Source organism: Acinonyx jubatus, chromosome C1 (assembly GCF_027475565.1).
Source record: "Acinonyx jubatus isolate Ajub_Pintada_27869175 chromosome C1, VMU_Ajub_asm_v1.0, whole genome shotgun sequence".
NCBI classification, from domain to species: Eukaryota; Metazoa; Chordata; class Mammalia; order Carnivora; family Felidae; genus Acinonyx; species Acinonyx jubatus.
Window position 1 is genome coordinate 30,473,295 of NC_069381.1, and position 23,331 is coordinate 30,496,625.

Genomic DNA, 23,331 nt, shown 5'->3' on the forward strand with positions numbered 1-23,331 from the left:
ACATGCTCCACCAACTGAGCCAGCCAGGTGCCCCATGAATGATGCATTTTAGGGCATACATTGCTTATCAATTAAAATCATACCACCCAGCCAAAAAGCAAAAACACAGCAACATTTTACACATATGCACGAAGGATAAATATCTAAACAAATTTAGAAACCAATCAATTTTGTAAACGTCACATTTGGTCCATACAGATATTTATATTGCAAATGCCCCAACTGGGCTTATTACCTGCCCACAAAACAACATTCTACCAGGGTAAGTCAGGTTTGTAGCTGATTGCTTTACATTCCACCTATTTTCCAGCTTCAATTATAGTTTCAGTGTGACTTCGCCTATAGAACAGGCAGCCCTGGGTGCTAAGAAGAGCTTAAAGGTTTGTGTTATCTTTTAAAGGCAGTATGCCACTTGGTTCCATCTCCTACTCTCCCAGAAGACACCTGTGATCTGTGTACACAGAAATGAGTGGATAAAATGCTTCTCTCTGCACAAATCAGATTCTGTCAATACTAAGGAGGCTCTGGCCTCTTTGTGAGGTCTGATAGCTGAAATATTCTGAAAAATCCCAGGTTTAACCTACTTAGCCAATTATCAACATAACTGACTTATCTCTGCAAACATTTACTGAGTCTATTATGTGCCAGGTAATCTGCAAGATGTTAGGCATGCAAAGAAGATTAAGAAAGGGTCCCTGTCCTCAAGGAGTCCAGGCTAGAAGAAACAGAGATACAAATAACTGTACTATAAAGACATACGTGATTTAAAGTTTCTAAGAGACATTAAAGTGTGACTGTACCATCTTCTTTAAATATCATAACCACCAAACATTTAATGTTCTAGGTATTTAACTGGATACTACAAGGAAATAAGAGCTCACACAGCAAAAAATTATCCCAACCCAAAATGTCAATAGTCCTGAAGTTGAGAAACCCTGGTCCAAAGAAATTTCACCATGGAGAAACTCCCCAAAATCCCTGGGTGGTTTTGGTTTAGGTCAGGATATCACGGTTTCATGGGTTTGAGCCCCTCATCAGGCTCTGTGCTGACAGCGTGGAGTCTGCTTGGGATTCTCTCTCTCCGTCTCTCTCTCTGCCCCTCCCACCCTTGTGTTATCTTTGTCTCTCTCAAAATAAATAATAAACATAAAAAAAAAATGTGAAGCACAGAGAGGTTGCATAGCTAGTAAGTAGTGGGGCTAGGACTTAAAATCCAGGAAACGTGGCTCCAACCCTTTAGGGTTTTTATGCTGTAGGGTGGCCCTAATAAGTGTGTTAATCAGCAAGATCCTGGACACTGGGCAGATTGTGGAGCTCTGTCTGAGTTCAGGTTGGCTATGATGCTTGTTTGGTTTCTTCCTCATAAGTTATCTTCCCCCTTTTAACTTCATTTCCTTCCCAATCCAAATTAGATCCTGAAATCCTTCAATCGCTTTCCTGCCTCTATCACCAAAAGTTGATTTTCCTTTTTGATTAAAAGAATTTGAATTTGGGGCACCTGGGTGGCTCAGTCGGTTGAGCATCCGACTTCGGCTTAGGTCATGATCTCGCGGTTCGTGAGTTCGAGCCCCGTGTTGGGCTCTGTGCTGACCGCTCAGAGCCTGGAGCCTGCTTCAGAGTCTGTGTCTCGCTCTCTCTCTGCCCCTCCCCTGCTCATGCTCTGTCTCTTTCTGTCTCAAAAATAAAGAAAACACTTAAAAAAAATTTTTTTTAAAGATTTTGAATTTGATTATTCAAATGAAGAGATGTGGAAAAGTAGAGAAAAGGTCAAATCTCTTGCCTAACTTCCTTCCCTCCGTCCCTCTCTCTTTCTCTCTTTCTTAGTAGGCTTCACACCCAGCACGGAGCCCAATGTAGGGCTTGAACTCACAACCCTGAGATCAAGACCTGAGCTGAAATCAAAAGTCAGACGCTTAACCACCGACTGAGCCACCCAGGCACCCTATTTAACTTTTCTTTCTTAATAAAAGGATAACTTCTTAAAAAATGTACACTTTATTAAGAAAGAATGAATTAGCTGCAGGAACAGGGCAGGCAACTACTCCTTTTAGCTTTGCTTGGCAGAAGTTCAACTGCAGACATGCTGACTAAATCAGACAGATTAAGATGCTCAGAAAGTGGGAGAACCTGTACCTGATGTGTTCAGTCTAGTGAGAGGAGTGGTTTGGAATTTGTAGTGCAGATAGAGACTTTTGGTCCTCCAATGGCTATCTCTATTTAAGGGAAAAGGAACTACAATCATAATACAAGGCCATGCTTCTCAAACTGAGAGGTGCATACATAATAAGTACACTATGCATTCTTCTTAAGCACCGGATCTTCCTAATTGGTAAAAAGAACATAAAACATGAATTTTTACATCTAAATAAATGTAGACAGGGGCACCTGGGTGGCTCAGTAGATTGAGCATCTGAGTCTTGATTTCTTTGCCTCAGGTCATGATTTAGTGGTTCCTGACTTCAAGCCCCACATCGGGCTCCGTGCTGACAGTGCGGAGCCTGCATGGGATTCTCTCTCTCTCTCTCTCTCTCTCTCTCTCTCTCTCTCTGCCCTTCCCCACTCGTCCCTCTCAATAAATAAATAAACGTTTAAATAAGTAAATAGGTAAATAAATGCAGACAGATCAGGGTAGAGAATGCAAAACCGGCATACTTTAAAGTTAACATACTTTTAACATACTTTAAAGTTGAAGTATGAGAAACTCTGCAACGGAGAGCCTCTGCAGTGGCTGCTTAGAAGTCCACCTGCAAGCCCTGGCAAAGCATGGATGTAAGGAAATTCCGAGATCATCTACCCGGTCCGATCACCTGAAATTTTATACTTGAGAATACAGAGGCTCAGGGAGCTCCCCTGCATATATAATTGGCTGGCAATAGAGACACGACTAAAGCCTAGATGCCCTGCCTATAACACAAGCTGTTTCTGCTGCCTCTCATGAGGAGTTTTTATTCCCATTTGACTCTAGTCTGTTTGCTTGACTGAAGTAATGAATTCCTACTAAGGTGAAATTAAATTCCAGAAACTGAGAAGACAGCTTCCATACACTGAACCCCTTCAAGGTTTTGAACAGTAAATATGATAGAAAGCTGAAAATATAAACAAAGACGATGCCATGTGACCATAATGCTGGAACAGAAACAAAAGGGCTCTTTTGAGAAAATAAAATCAATAATAAAGCTCTTCTTGTGGCCAATTTTACAGCCTCCAGATTGGCCCACTTTTGACGGTTTCAGTGAGATTTTATTTTAAGATACCTGAGATAGAGCATATATTATTTGGAGGTCTGTATCTAAGTTAGGGAAAGCCAACAGTGTATGATGGAGCCAGAAGCATGGGTTCAAATTCTGACTCCACTACCCAACTTCATTTCACAGGATATTTAAGTATCTTAGTTTTCCTTGCCTCAAGTATCCTAATCTATAAAATGGGAATAATAATAATAATAATAGTACCTACACTCCTCACTATGTTATTCTGGAGATTAGAGTTAATATAGATGAAATACTTAGAATAATGGCAGGCAAATGGTAATAAGCACTATAGAAGTGCTTGGCATTATCTATATTTAATTGGTGGTTATTAAACAAGATTTTTCTTGGTGTTTCGAGGTGAGACCCCTGGCTAGGGTTTGAAACAAGAGAACCACAAAATACCAGAGCTAAAAGGAGCTTTAGACACCATGACAGACAGGAGAGCCTGTGTGGCTCAGCTGGTTAAGTGTCTATTTCAGCTCAGGTCATGATCTTGGGATTCATGGGGATCAAGCCTGGCTTCAGGGTCTGTGCTGACAGTGCGAAGCCTGCTTGGGATTCTCTCCCTCCCTCCCTCTCTCTCTCTCTCTCTCTCTCTGCCCCTCCCACACACAAGCATGCCCACTCTTTCTCTCAAAACAAATAAAAAATAAATAAAATAGACACTGACAGACACTGTATGACCCACAAAGCCTAAAATATTTACTAACTGGACCTTAACAGAAAAAGTCTGCCCAACCCTGATCTGATCTAATCAGTCCTCCCTCACTAATATAGCCAGAGAGGAAACTAAAGCCCAGAGAGGGCAGTATCTTGTCCCAGGTTATAAGTACAGCGAGTTAGTGGCAAAGCTGAGACTAAAACCCAGTTTTCTCAGTAAATAAAACTGCCTGCTAGGCTAAACAAGCTAAATGAAGACCTCAGAGTAAAGACAGACTATAAATTAGGAAACATTTGCCTATTAGGCAAATCATCTAAATCTAATTCTAATCAATACACACTTTCTGAATACTATAAGCCTGAGCATCAATGTTTTTTAATGCTACCCAGGTGATTACAATGTGCACCTCGGAGTGAGAACCACCGTTACAAGTTATGATGCTAGGCACTAGCAAGATGTAAACCAAAAAAAAAAAAAAGGAAAGTAAGGAAACTGGGTAGTGGGGTAGCTAACCAAAAGTACCCACCTGGACAACACAGAATCCCATATTCCATCTGTAATTATGCATGTAGGGGACTGCAAGCAAAGAGCAACAGGCATGCTGAAGGCAAGGAGGCCTGAGTATACCTTCATTTACACCAGAGCATCAACAATACTTTTTGTTCACATCTGTAAGTTCCAACAGTTCAATACATTATAAATCTATTATAACATTCTCATTTTTTTTTAAAGCAGACTCGGGGCACCTGGGTGGCTCAATCAGTTAAGCGTCTGACTTAAGCTCAGGTCATGGTCTCACTGTTCATGAGTTGGAGCCCCATACTGGGCTCTGTGCTGACAGCTCAGAGTCTGGAGCCTGCTTCGGATTCTGTGTCTCCCTCTCTCTCTCTCTGCCCCTCCCTGGCTCACGCTCTGCCTGCCTCTCTCTCTCTCTCTCTCTCTCTCTCTCTCAAAAATAAATAAACATTTTAAAAAGTTTTTAAATCTTTTAAATCTTTAAGAAAAAATAATAAAGTAGGCTCTATGCGCAACATGGGACTTGAACTCATCACCCAGAGAACAAGAGTCCATGTTCTACTGACTGAGCTAGCCGGGTGCCCCCCCATAACATTCTCTTTCTAAAAGAATGTTAAAAGTAACATGTACTCACAAAAAGTATGAGAACATACAAACCTAAAACATTTATTATGACCCCAAAAAAATCATACAAGTCAAAAGACAAATGACCAACTGAAAAAAATACTTCCAATACATGAGACTGCGTAAAGGATTCAAACTTACAATACACAAAAAACTCTTACAAAGCAATAAACACATAAATGAAAACCATTATATAGAAGTGGGCTTAACAGGTATGAGCAAGGAATTAAAACAAGCAATACACAAATGACCAATGCACCCTTGAAAAGACAATTAACCAAAGAAATGAAATCAAAATGAAATTCATTTGTTTGCCAAACTATAATAATGAAAAGATAGGTAATACACAGAATTGCAAGGGTGAACAAAAATACACATACCACTGATACAAACTTTCTTCAAACCAAAAGTCTGGCAATATGTATCAAAATGTAATGTGTGCCAACCAGCAACAAAAAGACAACCAACCCAATTTAAAAATGAACACAAGGGGCGAGTGGGTGGCTCAGTCAGCTGAGTGTCCTACTTGAGCTCAGCTCACGATCTCACGGTTCCTGGGTTCAAGCCCCACATCCGGCTCTGTGCTGACAGCTCAGAGCCTAGAGCCTGCTTGGGATTCTGTGTCTCCCTCTCTCTCTGCCCCTCCCCCACTCATACTCTGTCTCTCTCATCTCAAAAATAAACATTAAAAAAAAAAAAAATGAACACAAGACCTAAATAGATATTTTTTCCAAAGAAGATATTACACAAATGGCCACTAAGAAAATGTAAATCAAAACTCTCAAAGTGATACCACTTTCACACCCACTAGGATGCTATAATTTTTTTTTTCAAGGAAAATTTTATTAAAAAGGAAAAGGGTGCCTGGATGGCTCAATCGTTTGAGCGTCCAACTCCTGATTTTGGCTAGGTCATGATTTCACCGTTATGAGACTAAGCCCCATGTTGAGCTCAGCATGGAGTGCAAAGCCTGCTTAGGATTCTCTCTCTGCCTCTCCCCGGCTTGTGCCCTCTCTGTCTTAAAATAAACAAAACTAAAAAAATAATAAAAGTTAAACATAATTTTTTAAAAGGAAAAATAACAAGTATTGGAGACAAGGTAGAGAAATTGATACCCTTACACACTGCTGGTGGGAATGTAAAATAATATAGCCATTGTGTAAAACAGTTTGGCAATTCCTCAAAAAGGTAGACATAGAATTACCATGACCCAGCAATTCTACGCCTAGGTATTACCCAAAAATAACTAAGAACAGATAATCAAACAAATACATGTACATATACATACAAGTTCACAGTAGCACTATTCATAATAGCCTAAGGTACTAATGCCCATCAATAGATGGGACAAATTGTGATCTATACATACAAAGGAAAATTATTCAACCATAAAAAGGAACAAATTACCAATACATGCTAACAGATTATATGATTGCATTTATATGAAATATCTGGAATAGGTAAAATCTATAGGGACAGAAAGCAGACAAGTATTTGCCAGGAGCTGGGAGGGAAGGGAAAATGGGCAAGTAACTGCTTAATGGGTATGGGGTTTTCTTTTGGGGTGGTGGAAATATTTTGGAACTAGACAGAGGGTATGGTTGTACACCACTGTGAATATACCAAATGACACTGAATCGTTCACTTTAAAGATATGATTTTTTAAGTAATCCATACACCCAACATGGGGCTCGAACTCACAACCCTGAGATCAAGAGCCACATGTTCTACTGACTGAGCCAGCCAGATGCCCCAGAATCATTCACTTTAAAGTGGCTGATGCTGGGCACCTGTGTGGTTCAGATGTTTAAATGTCTGACTCTTGATTTTGGCCCAGGTCATTATTTCATGGTTCATGAGATCAAGCCCCACATCCGGCTCTGCACTGACAGAGCAGAGCCTACTTGAGATTCTCTTTCTCCCACTCTCTCTGCCCCTCTCCCATGTGTGTGCTCTCTCCTGCAAAATAAATAAACTTTAAAAAACAAAAAACAATTTAAAATGGCTGACATCATATGAATTTTACCTCAATGAGAAAAATAATATAACCTCTAATAACCTCAGAAAATTGGGAGGAAAAAAGAGGTAATGTTTATATCTTACCCAGTATTCCCATTCTAGGAATTATCCTGAAAAAGGAATCACACAGTCCAAAAAGATGTATGTGTGAAGATGTTCATCTCAGCATCATTTATTATAGCAAAAAACAACCCTTTAAATGTCCTTCAGTAGAAACCTCATTAATTATGATACATCTATAAAACAGACTTACACAGATGGGGTGCCTGGGTGGCTCAGTTGCTTAAGCACCTGACTCTTGATTTTGGTTCAGGTCATGATCTCATGGTTTATGGGATCGAGCCCCACATTGGGCTCCGTGCTGAAAGCGTGAAGCCTGCTTGAGATTCTCTCTCTCTCTCTCTCTCTCTCTCTCTCTCTCTCTCTGCCCCTCCTGTGCTTGTGCTCTCTCTCAAAATAAAAAAAATAAATTAATTAAAAAAAAATAGACTACCCGTAGGTTAAAAACAACCAAGTAGAAAGTTGGAAGGCTTACGCTATCCAATTTCAAGACTTATTATAAAGCCACTGTAATCAAGACAATGCAATATTGGCAAAAGAAGAGACACATAGATGAATGGAACAGAACACAGCCCAGAAATAGACCCGCACAAATATAAACTGGCTTTTGACAGAAGTACAAAGGCAATTTAATGGAGAAAGGCTAGCCTTTCAAAATTAGTGCTGGCACAACTGGATGTCCATAATATCATACCTTATACAAAAATTTATTCAGAACAGCTCACAAACCTACATGTAAAATGCAAAACTATACAATTTTTCTTTAAATAATACTTCTCTTAATAAATGGTGAGGGGCGCCTGGGTGGCTCAGTTGGTAAAGCTTCTGACTTTGGCTCAGGCCATGATCTCGCGGTTCATGAGTTCAAGTCCTGTGTCCCGCTCTGTGCTGACAGCTCAGAGCCTGGAGTCTGCTTCAGATTCTATGTATCCCTCTCTCTCTGCCCCTTCCCCACGCTCTTTCACTAGCTCTCGCTCTCTCAAAAATAAATAAAACATTTAAAACTTTTTTAAAAAATGGCAAGAAAATCTGCATGACCTTGGGGTTGCCAATGAGTTTTTAGGGTAGGAAACCAAAGACACAATCCATAAAAGAAAAAAAAATTGGACTTTGTGAAAATTTAAAACTTTTGTTCTGTCAAAGACACTGTGAAGAAAATGAAAAACAAATAAGCCACAGAGCAGGAGAAAATACTGGCAAATAACAAATCTAATAAAGAATTTGTACCCAGGATATATAAAGAACTCTTAAAAGTCAAGAATAAGACAAACGCATCCACCAAAAAATCTGACAAACGCTTCAAAGACACACAGATGGCAAATAAGCATATGAAAAGATGCTCAACATCATTAGCCTTTAGGGAAATGTAAATTGACCACCCTGAGATACCAGTACATACCTATTAGAATTGCTAAAATTAAAAAAAAAAAAAAAGACAATACCAAATCCTGGGGAGGATACAGAGGAACAGAAATTCTCATTCACTGCTGGTAGGAATGCAAAATGGCACAGCCATTTTGGAAAATCCTTTAAGGGTTTCCTATAAAGTTAAACCATCGGCACATGAATGTTTTTAACAGCTTTCTTTATAAGTGCTAAAAACTGGAAATTCACATGTCCTCTCTTAGGTGAACTGGCATACTATGGTACATCCATACAATGGAATGACACTTAGCAATAAAGAGTAACGGACTTGGGAGATTTAAAAGGTACTTTTTGCTAGGTGAAAAAGCCAGACCCCAAAGGCTGCATATTGTATGATTCCATGTACATTACATTCCAGAAAAGGCAAAAAACAAGGGGATGGAAAACAGATCAGTGGTTGTTGAAAGGTGGGATAGGTAGAAGAGCTGACTACAAAGAGGCCATACAAGAAAATTTTTAGAGTGATGGAACCGTTTAGTACGGTACTGTGATGGTGGAAACCTGACTCTGCATTTGTCAAAACCCATAAAACTGTACTCAACAAAGAATGCACTTTACTGTATGCAATTTAAAAAAACAAAACAAAAAAAACAACTTCTGGGGAACCCAGGATAGAATGCAGACTGCAATAAATGAATCTACCTGTGTTACAAATGCACAGCATTACCTCACTGAAGGGCAGTGGAGGGGGAAAAAAAGGAGCTTACCTAAATAACTGTGTATAACATTATGACTAGATACTATAGGCTAAAATGAACAAAAAGAACTGTATACAAACATTATACCTAATTGGTAAATTGTTGGGGCGGCTGGGTGGCTCAGTCGGTTGGGCCATCTGACTTTGGCTCAGGTCGTGATCTCACAGTTTGTGAGTTCGAGCCCCGTGTGGGGCTCTGTCCTGTGGGACTTTGTCCTGAAAGCTCGAACATGGAGCTTGCTTCAGATTCTGTGTCTCCCTCTCTCTCTGCCCCTCCCCCAGTCGTGCTCTGTCTCTCTGTCTCTCTCTCTCAAAAATAAATAAACATTAAAAAAATGTTTTAATTGTTAAGTTTGTTTCTTACATAAGTAACTACTGAAACTACTTTACAGGTTGCATAAATAAATAAATATATTATAGCCAATGAGAAGCCAAATTTCTTACTCTCTGAGAAAGAGAACACAAATAGAGAACATTGGGATGGATCCTGTGGTGCCAGAGTAGAGTCAGAGATATTTGTATAAACACATGTTTATTTTCATATATATGTAGATAGATACAGACATAAACATAGATATTTGTGTATACAAGGATTAGTGTACATAAGCACGTTTCCTAGGTTTTTCCACCAAAGAGACAAGAAACAATGATATCCCAATAGCAACAAACACACCCAGCATCCAGATTTTGGTTTCATTTTTTTTTTTTTATTAAAAAAAAATGTTAATGTTTATTTTTAAGAGAGAGACAGTGGGAGAGGGGCAGAGAGAGAGACACACATACACACACACAGGATCTGAAGCAAACTCCAGGCTCTGAGCTGTCAGCACAGAGCCTGACCGAGAGGCTTGAACTCACGAACCCGTGAGACCATGACCTGAGCCGAAGTCGGCCGCCCAACCGACTGAGCCACCCAGGAGCCCCAGATTTTGGTTTCTAAATACCATTCACACAAAAAAACAAACAAAACAAAAGAAAAACATTCACCAATAAAAGGAATCAGGGCTCCTTGGGAAAATGGCTGATTCTAGGGCTGGGACAAGACAAACATAAGCTGGGAGCATCTTGCAGTGCCAGAAAGGAAGTACTAAACAAACACGGAGGCATGCCAAAGGACACAGAGTCAATATGAAAGAGCGCTCAATAACCAAAGTTGGAATAATCTGAGCAACAAAACAACACCGTATTGGATTATAACCCAAAGAATAAAATAAATATCCATACTATACAAGTAAATGATGTAAATAAGTGAGGAAAAAGGACAACTCATTCCACAAAAATTACAATTCATAAAAGTAGAAGGAATGAAGTAAATTATCATAGTAACTGCAGCAGGAATGATCCACTGACAAATCCTTAAATTAGTGAGTGAAACTTTAAGGAAAAACAGGACATCTGAATTGTCTCAAAGTATCTCCTCTAAAATATTTATTAATTATTGTGGTGCTTTTAACATACATCCACACATTCTTGGATATTCCTCCCTTCAGGAGGTAGAGCTTAAATCCCCTCCCCTTCAATGTGGGCCGGACTTAGCAAGTCATTTCTAACAAATGGGGCTTCACAGTGGCAAAATCTGGCAGATGCAACCCAAACCAAACAATCAAGGTTAACGTTAACAGCACCAGAAATAAGTCATATTGACATCATACCCTGATATGATGTAATGAGAAGGGTATGCTTTCCCCAGATCTGTAATGCCAGTGTAATCATGAGAAACCCAAATTAAGAAACATTCTACAAAATAGCTGATAAGTACCCTTCAACAGTTTTGAAGTCATAGACTGGAAGAGTCTGAGAAACTGTCACAGATTGGAGGAACCTAAACAGACACGAAAACTAAATGCAGTGTGGGACCCTAGATGGGATCCTGAAACAGAATAAGGACATTAGTAGATAACTAGTGAGAACCAAGTAAGGTCTACAGTTAACAGTACCGTACCTATGTCAATTTCTTAGTGTTGGCAAATGTACCATGATGATGCAAGATGTTAATTTTAGGAGAAGATAGGTAAAGGGTATACAAGAACTCTCTCTATCTTTGAAACTCTTGTGTAAATCTAAATTACTTCAAAATTTAACAACCAATAAAGTAAACAGGGTTTCTTAACCTCAGTACAATATATTACTATTTTGGGCCAAATAAATCTTTGTTGTGAGGAGCTGTTTTATGCAAAGTAGGATGTTTGGCAGCATTCCTGGTCTCTACCCAATATATGTCAGGGACCAACCTCCCCAGTTGTTACAACCAAAAATGTTTCCAGAAATTGCAAATGTCCCCTGGGGGGCAAAATGATCCCATATTGAGACCACTGATGTACAGTTGTGTAACATTAACACATAAAGTTATCCATAACATACTGCTAAGACTGGGGGGAGAGCAGGACACAGAAGAATAGCAAATGTATGAGTCAATTTATGTAGAAACATACACACATAAATGGAACCTTCAGGACATTATGCTAAATGAAACAAGCCAGTCACAAAAGAGACAAATATTATATGATTCCATTTATATGAGGTATGTAAGAGCAGTCAAAATCATAGACATAGAACGTGAAATGGTGGTTACCAAGGGCTAGGAGGAAAGAGGAACGGAGAGGTATTGTTTAACGAGTACAGAGTTTCAGTTTTACAAGACAAAAAGTTATGGAGATAGATGGTGTGATTATGGTTACACAGCATTATGAACGTACTTAATACCATTAAGCTGTACAGTTAAAAATGGTTAAGATGAAGGTATCTGGCTGGGTCAGTTGGCCGAGAATGTGACTTTTAATCTCCAGGTCGTGAGTTCAAAAGCCCAATCAATGTTGGCCGTAGAGGTTCTTTTAGTTTAAAAAAAAAAAAAAAAAAAAAAAAAATGGTTAAGGTGGTAAATTTTATGTGTATGTTACCACAGTAAAATTGGGAATAAAAACAAAAAAACACATAAGCACATTTGCAAAAATACACAAATGTCTGAAAGGATGTGCACCAGCATTTTAAAATGTTGAACCTTTGATGCCAAGACTATGGTGACACTTCCTTTGTACTTTTCTGTTATTTGGATTTTTTTTTCAAAAACCAAATCCTATTGATTGTCTCTAAAATGTCGAAATGGTTACTTCTCCCCAGCCACAGACCAACTCCAGCCCCTCTCACCCAGGCTAATGCAACCAAATCCTAAGCTGTTTATCACTCTCTAACCCACTCTCCATCAGAGTTACCCTATGTAACAGATTCGCTATCACTTCTGAATTTAAAACGCCACGCCTCCTGGCATTCCTTTCAAGGGCCTCTGCAACTTGTTCACAGGGTCCTGTATTTTTAGTTTTACCTCTTACTACTGTTCCTCAAGTATCCTCCATGCCAGATAATTCCTGGTCATTCCTTGAAAACATACCATACACTTTTATTCTTCCTTTACTTTGCTCATGCTGTTCTTTTGTCAGGAATAGTCTTCTTCCTCTGTCTGATAAAATGTATACAGTGGGTACAGGGGAAAAGAATGGGATGCAGGATGAATGGACAAATAAGTAAGAAGACGTGGGGGAAAAATATAGAATAGCACAGAGACAGAGTTCAAGAAAGGAATTTTCTGGATGGGTGAGATAATGATAGTGCCTACCTGATAAGGCTGTGATGAGACTAAGTGAGATAATACATGTCAAACTTTTAGAACAGTACCTGGCATACAGACTATTATTGCTTACTACATTGCTGCTATTATTATTATGACTGTTCATGGTGTAGTGGTATGAGCCTGAACTCTGGATGCCACAATGAGGAAGCAGCAGTGGTGAACCTGTAGCTCCGAACCAGGGCTCCAAAGGTAAGCAAGGCGGCAAAGAGGACCCCAGTCTGATTCAAGTTTATCTAAAGAATTCAAACTACACAAGAAACCAAAACCAATTTAGTTAAGACACATACAAGTAGATACGAATCACATACGTGAATTCTTACACACCCCAAGTAACTTTTACCCCTAGAACATACTACATTCCTTTTGAAGAACAGCTATTTCAACACCCTGCCCCAGGCCCTGAAGCCTCAGGGCAGCACCTCACCTTCACAAATCTGAACCTGCAAGTCCCATTTGTGCCCTCCACGATTTCTCATATGGCCAGTAGTGACTTCTCTTTCCTTACAAAACATCAAAGGTTTGATTCCAAAGTTCTTCCTATCGCTGCAAAAAGGTGAACATACAGTATATGAACAACCCACCAAGCTGAATACTTTAGCCAAAGGAAAACTACATTCAGTCACAGTGGAGGTGAATCAAGGAATCTAGAGACGCAGACAGATTTTTGGGAGGAGGCAAAACTTTTGAGACTTCCTTCTTAGCTTCTTGTCATGCTCAGTTGTTTTTTTTTTTAACGCTTATTTACTTTGAGAGCAAGAAGGAGCGTACAAGTGGGGGAGGGGCAAAGGGAGAGGGAGAGAGAATCCCAGGCAGGCTCAGCACAGAGCACGACATGGGGTTTGATCCCACAGACTGTGAGATCATGGCCGGAGCTGAAATCAAGAGTCGGATGCTCAACCAACTGAGCCACCCAGGCACCCCCAGCCTCAGTCTTTTTTCTTTTTTTTTTTTCTTAAAAGATCGCCTCTGTTCAGTTGTGGCAAGCAGCCTCCAGACAGCCCCCATCTCTCCTGGTTAACAGGTTTTTGTGGCTTTTATATCGTGTCCTACTAAGCCACCGTGATTCACACTCCCTTCTCTCCTTTCATATCCCTCTCCCATGCATCCCTGATCTCCCTTGAGCACTATCAGACAAACAGTCCTTTGGTTTAAAAAAAAAAAAAAATACTGCTCCTAAATTATGTCCCGAAGCAGACAAAAAGAACCCAGACTCCACATCTATTAGATGACACATAGGCTGCTCACTAGTCAGACTGCCAAAAATCATTTGCTTCTGCTCTTGTAGGTTTAGACAAACATAAAGGGAACAGTGCTCCTATGTATGACTACTGCTTCTCCACAGGACTTGAAGAACTAAGGCATTAGGGATACTTCCTCTCTATAAACCCAAATAGAACACTTTGTGTATTTATCTCGTGGCATATAGTTGGCAGTCTGTATTTCCAGGCAGTCATTGTACATCTTTTGGCAAGTGCCTTCATGTTTCTCAGTACAATGTTTCATCCAGTCACTGAAGGCGATGCATTGTACCTTGAATTTACATGCCAATAAAAAGACTCAGTCTGAAAAGAAGACCTTCAGTATCATCTTCCTGCAATATATTAGACACTACAGAGGAGTTAGAAGACCCAGATCCAATTCCCAGGTGTACCAGTGTCTTGCAGCGTGATCTCTAGTGTGTTCTTTAATCTTCTGTGCCTCAGTTTTTCCATCCTGGAAAGCAGGGATTGTATTACCTGACCCTCCTTAAATTTAGACTCTTACTGCTGACTAACAATATTTATGTTTCTATGATTTGTGAAACCGGCACTTGGAAAACTCAGGAAATTAAGCACAAATGTTGTTTCTCACTATAATCACACCTGCCAGGCAGAAATCCAAAGTAGAGCCCAGCAGGAGTCCCTAAGCAAGTAATCCCTCAGAGAGTGTTTCTGACTTTCCACTCAACAAATCAAATGCATGAGAATGGGAAGCAAGAAGCCAGGCAGGACCTTCACATGCTACATGGCTACAGAAGCAAGTCATTATCTGTTGGGCTCCAGGACAATATTATCACCCTAGATATACTACCCTAAACATTCCATTGTGGTTTTCCCTTGAAGAAGCTACCTTGATATACTTACTCAATGTTCACAAAAAAAACAATCACTTTCCCTGGATGGGAAATGCCCCAACAGGGGTTGCCTTGGGATCACCCTACAGTTAAGGCAGAACAAAAGGATAACGAAACAAGTATGAGGTGCTAGACAAGTTAAGATTTAAGACAGTGTTTTACAATCCTTTTTGAATTATTAGTATACTTGTGAAATATGAAATTCTGGACATCATTCCAAAAGTGATTATTAAAAAGCAAATATTTGTTTTTTAAAAGATCAACTTGGAAGCCTGAAAGAACTTTCTAATTATCACACTTTCTATTTGGTCATCCTTTGGTCTGTGTGGCTGTACAACAAAGTTTACAGCTCCGACTAGGCTCCCCACAAGGCCAAGTTTCTCCTTTGTTTCAGTAAACATTCTCTGCCTTTAGTATCATTAAATTATTGACATTAAATTATACCTGTTAGTTGCAGCAAGTTTTATCCCCATAGGCAATGCCTCATGTGGCCACCACTCGGCTCAACACTCCATTTGACAGACATCACTATGAATTCACACTATGATTCACAATATGAATCCTCAAATACATTTTATATCCTGATCAAAATGTAGCACACTCCTGTGCAACAAGAGTGGCGTACAAGTTAAGAAATACTCTCTAATGACTGAACACCACAGCTCCTGCCTCATCTAAAGGGGATGGCTCTGTGTGGATAAGGCAGTAGACGTGGAAAGTAAACACCTATGTTCAACTCCAGGTTTGCTACTTACTGCCAGACCTTACTGCAAGGCCTGTTGTCTTACCTGTGAAATGACAATGATATTTACCTTACGAGGTAAGGCAGAATAAAAAGCATATGTAAGTATTTTATAAACAAATTTGCTATGCAAATTTAAGTTGTTATTATCATTCTGCCTGTGTACTTATTTGAAATTGAAAATGCTCTTTCGAGGAGCTGGTAATCCAACATTAAGAACGTCCTTTTGTACACCTGAAACTAATGTGCCATTGCGTATCAACTATACTTCAATTCTTTCTTTAAATGTCATTTTTGTTCACACACTTATAAAAATTCTGAGTCAACCTCAAGTCACTAAAAAGCACCATCTCCCTCCACTGGATAAAAAAACAAGTGAAACATGTAACAGGGGCATGGTAAGCAAAGGTAGAATGAAGAACTGCATATAACCCCATAAATGGGGCAGAGATACTTTATATCATTATTTGGACTGAAAAGTAAAATCAAAGGTCAAAGTTCTCCAATGGGAATCAAGAGGAAATGATACAAATATCCACAGTACAATCAAAACTAAACATAACCTATAGCCAGTTCAGGAGGCTCAATAATCTTCAAAGTGTTTTCATACATTAATTAATCCTTGTGGTGTCCCTAGGACAAAAGAAATGTAATTCCCGTGCTCTAGTTACTTATATAACCACACGAAAAATCTGAATGGATCAAGATGTGCCATTTTAATACGGCAAGTCAACAAATACTTCATCAAATATTAAGGGTCTACCGTATCATCAGCACTATATGAGGCTCATTGTCCCATACACATGACCTGTTTTACAGTCAACAAAACCTCTAGCAACCTCAACCTTACGGCACACAGCTATGAATAGAGAAAGATTTCTGAGAAATGGGTAATAGCTATTAAAGAGCTATATACAACACTCATTGCCAGAACCCACTAACTTACTTAAAAATAAATGTAAAATTAAGGGGCGCCTGGGTGGCTCAGTCAGTTAAGCGTCTGACTTTGGTTCAGGTCATGATATCTCACGGTTTTTGAGTTTGAGCCTCGCGTCCAGCCAGCTCTGCGCTGAGAGCTGGAACCTGCTTCAGATTCTGTGTCTCTCTCTCTCTCTGCCCTTCCCCCGCTTGCATTCTGTCTCTCTCTCTCTTTCAAAAATAAACAAACATTAAAAAAAATTATTTTAAATAAATGTAAAATTAAGACGACTTACTGAGAACACTCTCGACAGGGCTACGTGTGGTGTTTGAGGAAGATGGGAACAGGGAGCAGTGGTGTGTTATTTTAAATAGGAGGATCAGAGAAGGCCTCATAAGGTGACATCTGAGTAAAGATGTGACTGAAGACAGAAAGCAAGCCACGTGGTTAAACAGATGAAGAAGTTCCACCAGGCAGAGGCAGTCAGTGCAAGAGTCCTGAAACGGCTCATACCTGTTACACTCTCCACCCCCCAACAGACTTTCCCCTTGGAAGTCCTGTTGCCACTCCCACTGTGCCGTGCCAAACCTTCCTGACTTCCTGCCCTGCTCACCATACTCTCCCAGGCCCACAAACCTGAATCCTGAATCACATGGTGTGCATTATTCTTTCAGCGATCAGTGGTCAACTCACTTTGACATGATGACATCTTTCTTTTCCCCTGCATTCCTAACACCCACCCCCAAATCCAATTCATCAGGCACACTATTCACAGACGAATGCTTCTTACACACTGCCTTCCTTCATCATATTACTCATCCCCCATTCCACAATATCTGCAAAACCTAACAAACAGCCTCCTTTCACCATCCTTCATACACACATGCCCATTTCACCTTCTAAATCTTCCTTCATGTTCTCTCCTTTGACATAATGCCTTTCTTCTTTCTTATCTATCCAAACTTCACCTTTCAAGTCCCTTTTCAGAGAGCTTTCCATGACTAACCACACCAGTCTTTGTTGACTTCTTCTCCCTTCTCAGAAACTGTATGCTTTAGCATAAAATCTAACATTTGCAGTCTCTCTCCTCCCTGCCCCATCCACCTTGCAGAGCATCATTAGTATCACAGTTCAAACACTACTTCTGCTTTATTTCATGTTTAGCTGGACTAAAACTCGCTGAGGAGAGGCATTATGGTTTTTCTCTCCAAAAGGGCCTTGTGGAAAATAGCACCTGTCATGTTTTTAGCACTCCGTGCCGTACTATTAACTGCTTTACACACTTTATCATGTTAATCATCACAATTATGTTGCGCTAATATTCTTCTTCCTATTTTACAGAAGAAACAAAGGCGCAGAGTTCAGGCTGAAATCACATACCTTAGAAAAGACAGGGCTGGGATTTGAAGTAAAGTCTGTCTCTTGAAGCTGACACACCGTAGAGGTTGCAAACAAACATTTGTTGAATTACACTAATCATTTCATGTGTGTTGATGGGTCATGTCCCTCCAAATGAAACCATGCCCCGAGGGTTACGGGGTGCAGTGGGAAGGACTGCCCTTCCTTGCTGAGTACCCATCAGGTAGGGGCTAGACTCAGTGCCAGGCCGTTTCACACTCAAGCACCTCATTTACTCCAAAACTTCATTAACTGTAAATTATCCTCAATAAATAGCGTGTGTAATTCCTCCATCACAGATTTACCCCAAATGTCACCCACTCTCAACCCGAGGCCAAATGCACCCAGGTGCTGTGTGTAGTACACACTCCTTCTGGGCTTTTCCTCTAACTCAGGGAAGAGGACAAAGCCTCCCGACTCCCATCAGCCAGAGTAGGTTAAAAAAAACCTCTAACCTCAACTTACACAAATATCTGCCAAGTGCATGGCCCCCGCCTTCTTCAGGACCCTGCTCTTCATTCTAAAACTCATGATCTCGGGGCGCCTGGGTGGCTCAGTCGGTTGGGCGTCCGACTTCAGCTCAGGTCACGATCTCGCGGTCCGTGAGTTCGAGCCCCGCGTAGGGCTCTGGGCTGATGGCTCAGAGGCTGGAGACGGCTTCCGATTCTGTGTCTCCCTCTCTCTCTGCCCCTCCCCCGTTCATGCCCTGTCTCTCTCTGTCTCAAAAATAAATAAACGTTAAAAAAATTTTAAAAACAAAATAATAAAAAATAAAACTCATGATCTCACTTATTAAGCACCACAGCCCTGAGGGCAGGTGGCATTTTTTTCCACTTCACAGATACGTTAAGCTCACGTGGCCGACGGCAGATCCGGAACTAGAATCCAGGTCTCGATGAATATCCATCCTGTTCCATACCCTCAGGAGGCACTCATAGATGGTAACCAACTTATACCGGTGTCGCTGAATACTCTAAGTAGCAAAGGCTCTGCGATAATTTTCATTCAAAAGATATTTATTGGACGCCTGTCAACCTTGTAGGTTCAAATGCTATCTCCTCCCCTTATTCGCTGTGTGACACAGAGAAAGCCCTTCCATCTCCCTAGGTGAATTTTCTCACGCGCAAATGGAGAGAACAGAATCTACAACAGCAACGTCGTGAGAAGTAAATGAGATGAGGAAAGCCAATCAATCGCCTGGCACTACGTCTGGCACATGGTGGGTGGGCACGTAGTAATTATGGGTTCCCTTCACCTGCCCAGTCGGTCCCACAAGCCTCAGGGTTCACCCACTACACCCATGCGACAGGGTATCCACTCCGCCAGAGGCCCGCACGCGGCCTCTGGGTTTCACAGGCCCGTGGACAGCCGCACTGTCATACCTGCATGGAGTCAGCGCTGACGATTTCGCCACCGAGCCGCTGGCCTAGCTGCAACGCCAGGGTGGATTTGCCGGTGCCGGTCGCCCCAAGAATCACTACAAGAGGCAGTGTCCGTTGCAGACCCCGTAGCCCGGAACCCACAGAAACTGCTCGTGCAGCCGCTACCGCCGCCATCTTGAAGCTATCTGCGCTTGTGCAGGAGCAGCTGTCCCCATGGCAACCGTCAGTGCGCCTGCGCAGACCTAGGACTCCGTTAGGATGAGTGGAGAGGTGGGAGCGGCGCGACCAAGACTTCCGAGCTTGAGAGGCTCTCGACCTGACTGCCCTCAACTAGCTGGTGCCAGCGCCTCAACTCTGTCCTCTCCCCTTTTTGTTGTTTTAACAACTGGTAATCAATTTATTAAAAAGATTTTTTTAACTCTCTCCTCTCTTAAATGGGGGATGGCAATCCTATCTCAAATCTATCCCTGTTATTTCTTCCTTTCACAGCAGCTAGTTCTTTTCTTCATACCACTAATTACAGTATAAAATTATATACTGACTCCTGTGTATTGTCTGACTTCCACCCCAGGCTGTTAGTTCCATAAAGGCAAGGAACAGATTCTGCCTAGGTCTAGGTCATTGCTAATATCTCCAGTGCCTAGCACAGTGCCTGATGCAGAACAGGCATTGTTAAATGGAGAAGAGAACGGTTTGCCTACCTAGTGCTGGAGCCACTGAACTAGAAGTGTGGTGTTCTCCAGAATCAGATCTGTCTAGTTCTTAGGCAAGGGCAGCTGCTCTAATGTTTTTATCCCACAAAACAAACCCAGACACAGAAGGAAGGACAAAATCTTCCATCTCTTTAGCAAAAGGATGCAAACGATGGATTGAGAACAGAGAAAAGCAAGTAAACCCACAAAATATGAACAGGAAGAATAAGGAAGGCAGAAAGGATAAAGTAGGAACCCTCAGATGAAAGTGAAGACCAGGGGCACCTGGGTATTCAGTGTCTGACTTCAGCTCAGGTCAGGATCTCACAGTCTATTGGATCGGGCCCCATGTTGGGGCAGTCTGTGCTGACAGCTGGGAGCTGAGCCTGGAGCCTGCTTCGGTTCTCTGTCTCCCTCACTCTCTGCCCCTCTCCTGCTTTCTCTCTCTCTCTCTCTCTCTCAAAAATGAATAAACATTAAAAAAAAAAAAAAAAAAGCAGAGACCAGAAGACTGAAATTCAAGAACCACAACCTTCGAAATGATAGAGCTGGGTTCAAATCCCAACTCTGCTACTTACCAGCTGCTGCATGGCCTCACTTTACCTCTTAGCCTCAGTTTTCTTTTGTTTAATGTTTATTTATTCTTTTAAGTTTATTTATTTATTTTTGAGAGACAGAGAGAGAGCGCAGGGGAGGGGCAGAAAGAGAGGGAGTCAGAATCCCAAGCAGGCTCCACACTGTCAGCACAGAGCCTGATGTGGGGCTCGAACTCACCGAACTGTGAGATCAGACACTTAACCAACTGAGCCGCCCATGTACCCCTTAATGTTTGTTTATGTATTTATTTTTAGAGCGAGAACAGCATCAGCAGGGGAGGGCGGGGGGGGGGGGGTGTACAGAGAGAGAGAATCCCAAAGCAGGTTTTGCAGGTTTTGCACTGTCAGCACAGAGCCTGACACAAGGCTCAGACTCACGAATCGTGAGATCATGACCCGGGCCAAAATCCAAGAGTCAGATGCTTAACCAACTGAGCCACCCAGACGCCCCTTAGCCTCAGTCTTCTTATCATTAGCTACCTCTCAGGATTGTCATAAGGATAAAATGAAGTTATATCCAAAATGTGTCTGCCACAATACTCTAACACATAACAACCACCATTTGCTGAACACTTGGTGTTACTTTAATGGTAACACCCCATCTGCCTCACTAAAGAGGTAAGAGCAGAAGCCTAAGGGCAGAGAAATTTTCAGTACTGTGTAAAAATACCTAAATATGTATTTTACTAACCCCTTGTTAGCCAATTTAAGGGTTAACTTTTTTTTCCCTGAGATTACTTGGCTCCACCTAGCTCTCAGGTCATATCACCAGGATCCCTTGGGCCAGAGGAATTACCCTTGGAAATTTAGATTATATGATAGGCCTGCCTGGAATAACTGCCAATACATTTCTCAATCACTTGGATCACTGCTGGCATAATGGGCACTCTTGCAGGCCCAGCCTGAACCCTGTAGCCACATATATTGTTTGGAGAACATCAGAATCCAGGGTCCCCTATACCTCCTTTTCTCAGTCCAGTCTGCTTTGATCAAAAGCCTGTTCTCTCCAATTTGTGGTACCTGCCTGGGGCTGGTTTTAAAATCGAGATGTGTGGCCATAGATTGGCAGACACTCTCACATGATGGTTGTTAACTGTAGAGCCTTTGCCTGGAGACTTTCAGAGGGTACGGTTACCATGACAACCCCTAGAAAGACGGCAGGCAGGAGAAACGATGCAAATAAAGCAAAAGAGAGGCTAATTTCATGATGACAATCTGACCATGACAGAGTGTCACTCACAGATGGGAAAGCACTGTCCAAGTCATGACCAGGTGACTGTTATGAGAGAGAGAAAAAAGAGAGGAGTGGAATTTACCACTGAGAGACCCAAAGAGGGAGAGGCTGGTTACCAAGGCAACTGGGGAGAAAGGAATGAAAAAATGAGGCTTCACCACAGCAGCAGAAAATTGCTTCTAGCCAAGCAACACGGGACTGTTGCTATAGAAACAAAGAGAACAGGGATCCTATAGACCATGGGGAGAATTATCACTGAAGTGGTGAGCAGGAAAGACTCCTAAATCAGAATGGAGCCCATGATTCAAAACAAATCAGGAGAAGTGAAAAAAAACCATACCATTTCTATTTCTTTTTATTCCACCAGTCTTACCAAAAGAGAATAGGAACATATTCTGTAAGTATCTTTAGGCTATTCCATTTGTACCTCTATTTGTCTCCCTAATGATCTTCTGAACTCTAAATTATATTAAGAATAGTTCCTTCAAGATAGCTGTAACGTGAAATCCTAATTGGAGAGTTTAAGTTCAAGGGAAAATTAGGAAATTGAAGTCTATGACCAAGAGTTAATAAGAATTTCTAAAAACAAACAACAACAACAAAAACAACAACAAAAATAATAGAAAATCCTCTAATGGGAAGCTTTGCACAAAAGGTACGAAAGAGAGTCAAGAAAGCTATTTGTAGTCATGCCCAGGTATTAGCCCTGACCCCCTCTTTGCCTTCTGTGATGCCAGATGGGAAGTAGTTCAATCTATTCTGAAAGATAACCCAAGAGGTAAGAGGGTCTTTCATTTAAGGTCTCTGTGTATATCTAGAGGTGGAGGAGGCAGAAGCCCATTTCCAACATACTCCGCTGCTTACAGATTATTGGGGGTAAAGAATTTCTGCTGGAAAAGGCAAAATTTCTGGGATAGGTTTGGTCCAGAAAAGCACAACTAAAATTTAAGACTAGGGATGCTCAAATTACTTGGAAGATAATAATTCTTTGCTTCCCCTTCTGAAAGTCCACAACCAGTCACCTAATTATTATCCTTAGTGTGTGCGTGTTGTACGGTGTCTGTAGGACCGATGTATAGTCAGGCTGGGCAACCTATGCACCTGCCTCACCTTCTTCAGGAAATTGAGAGCATGGGGTGGGATAGTCATGGGAACATGGCAAAAAAGGAGAAAGGGAGTAATGCAGAGAGGTAGAGGGGATATTGGAGTGATGACCCAATAGTGTTCATTATATTATTTACTGCCCTTTGTATATTTTAAATAATTTATTTGAAAAAAAATTTTTAGAGGGGCTCCTGGGTGGCTCAGTCAGTTAAGCGTCTGACTCTTGACTTCGGCTCAGGGTATGATCTCCGGGTTCATGAGTTCAAGCCCTGC

General features: G+C 41.2%; 1 protein-coding gene across 9 annotated transcripts in view; it reads right to left on the reverse strand.

The window, feature by feature from the left end:
• Window positions 1-19,635, reverse strand: part of TRIT1 (tRNA isopentenyltransferase 1) — a 59,390-nt gene extending 39,755 nt beyond the window's left edge. For 6 of the 9 annotated variants that reach the window (XR_008294163.1, XM_053212096.1, XM_027059560.2 and 3 more), the window contains exon 1: window positions 19,433-19,635. Coding sequence is in view for 8 of the 9 variants with exons in the window: in XM_053212096.1 (XP_053068071.1) it covers window positions 19,433-19,606 (174 nt within the window). In the remaining variant the exon portion in view is untranslated. Of the gene's footprint in view, window positions 1-18,515; window positions 18,734-19,432 lie in introns of those variants that run through there. The other 3 variants (XM_053212103.1, XM_053212092.1, XM_053212098.1) reach the window with 2 other exon arrangements.
• Between the last annotated feature and the right edge of the window lie 3,696 nt (window positions 19,636-23,331).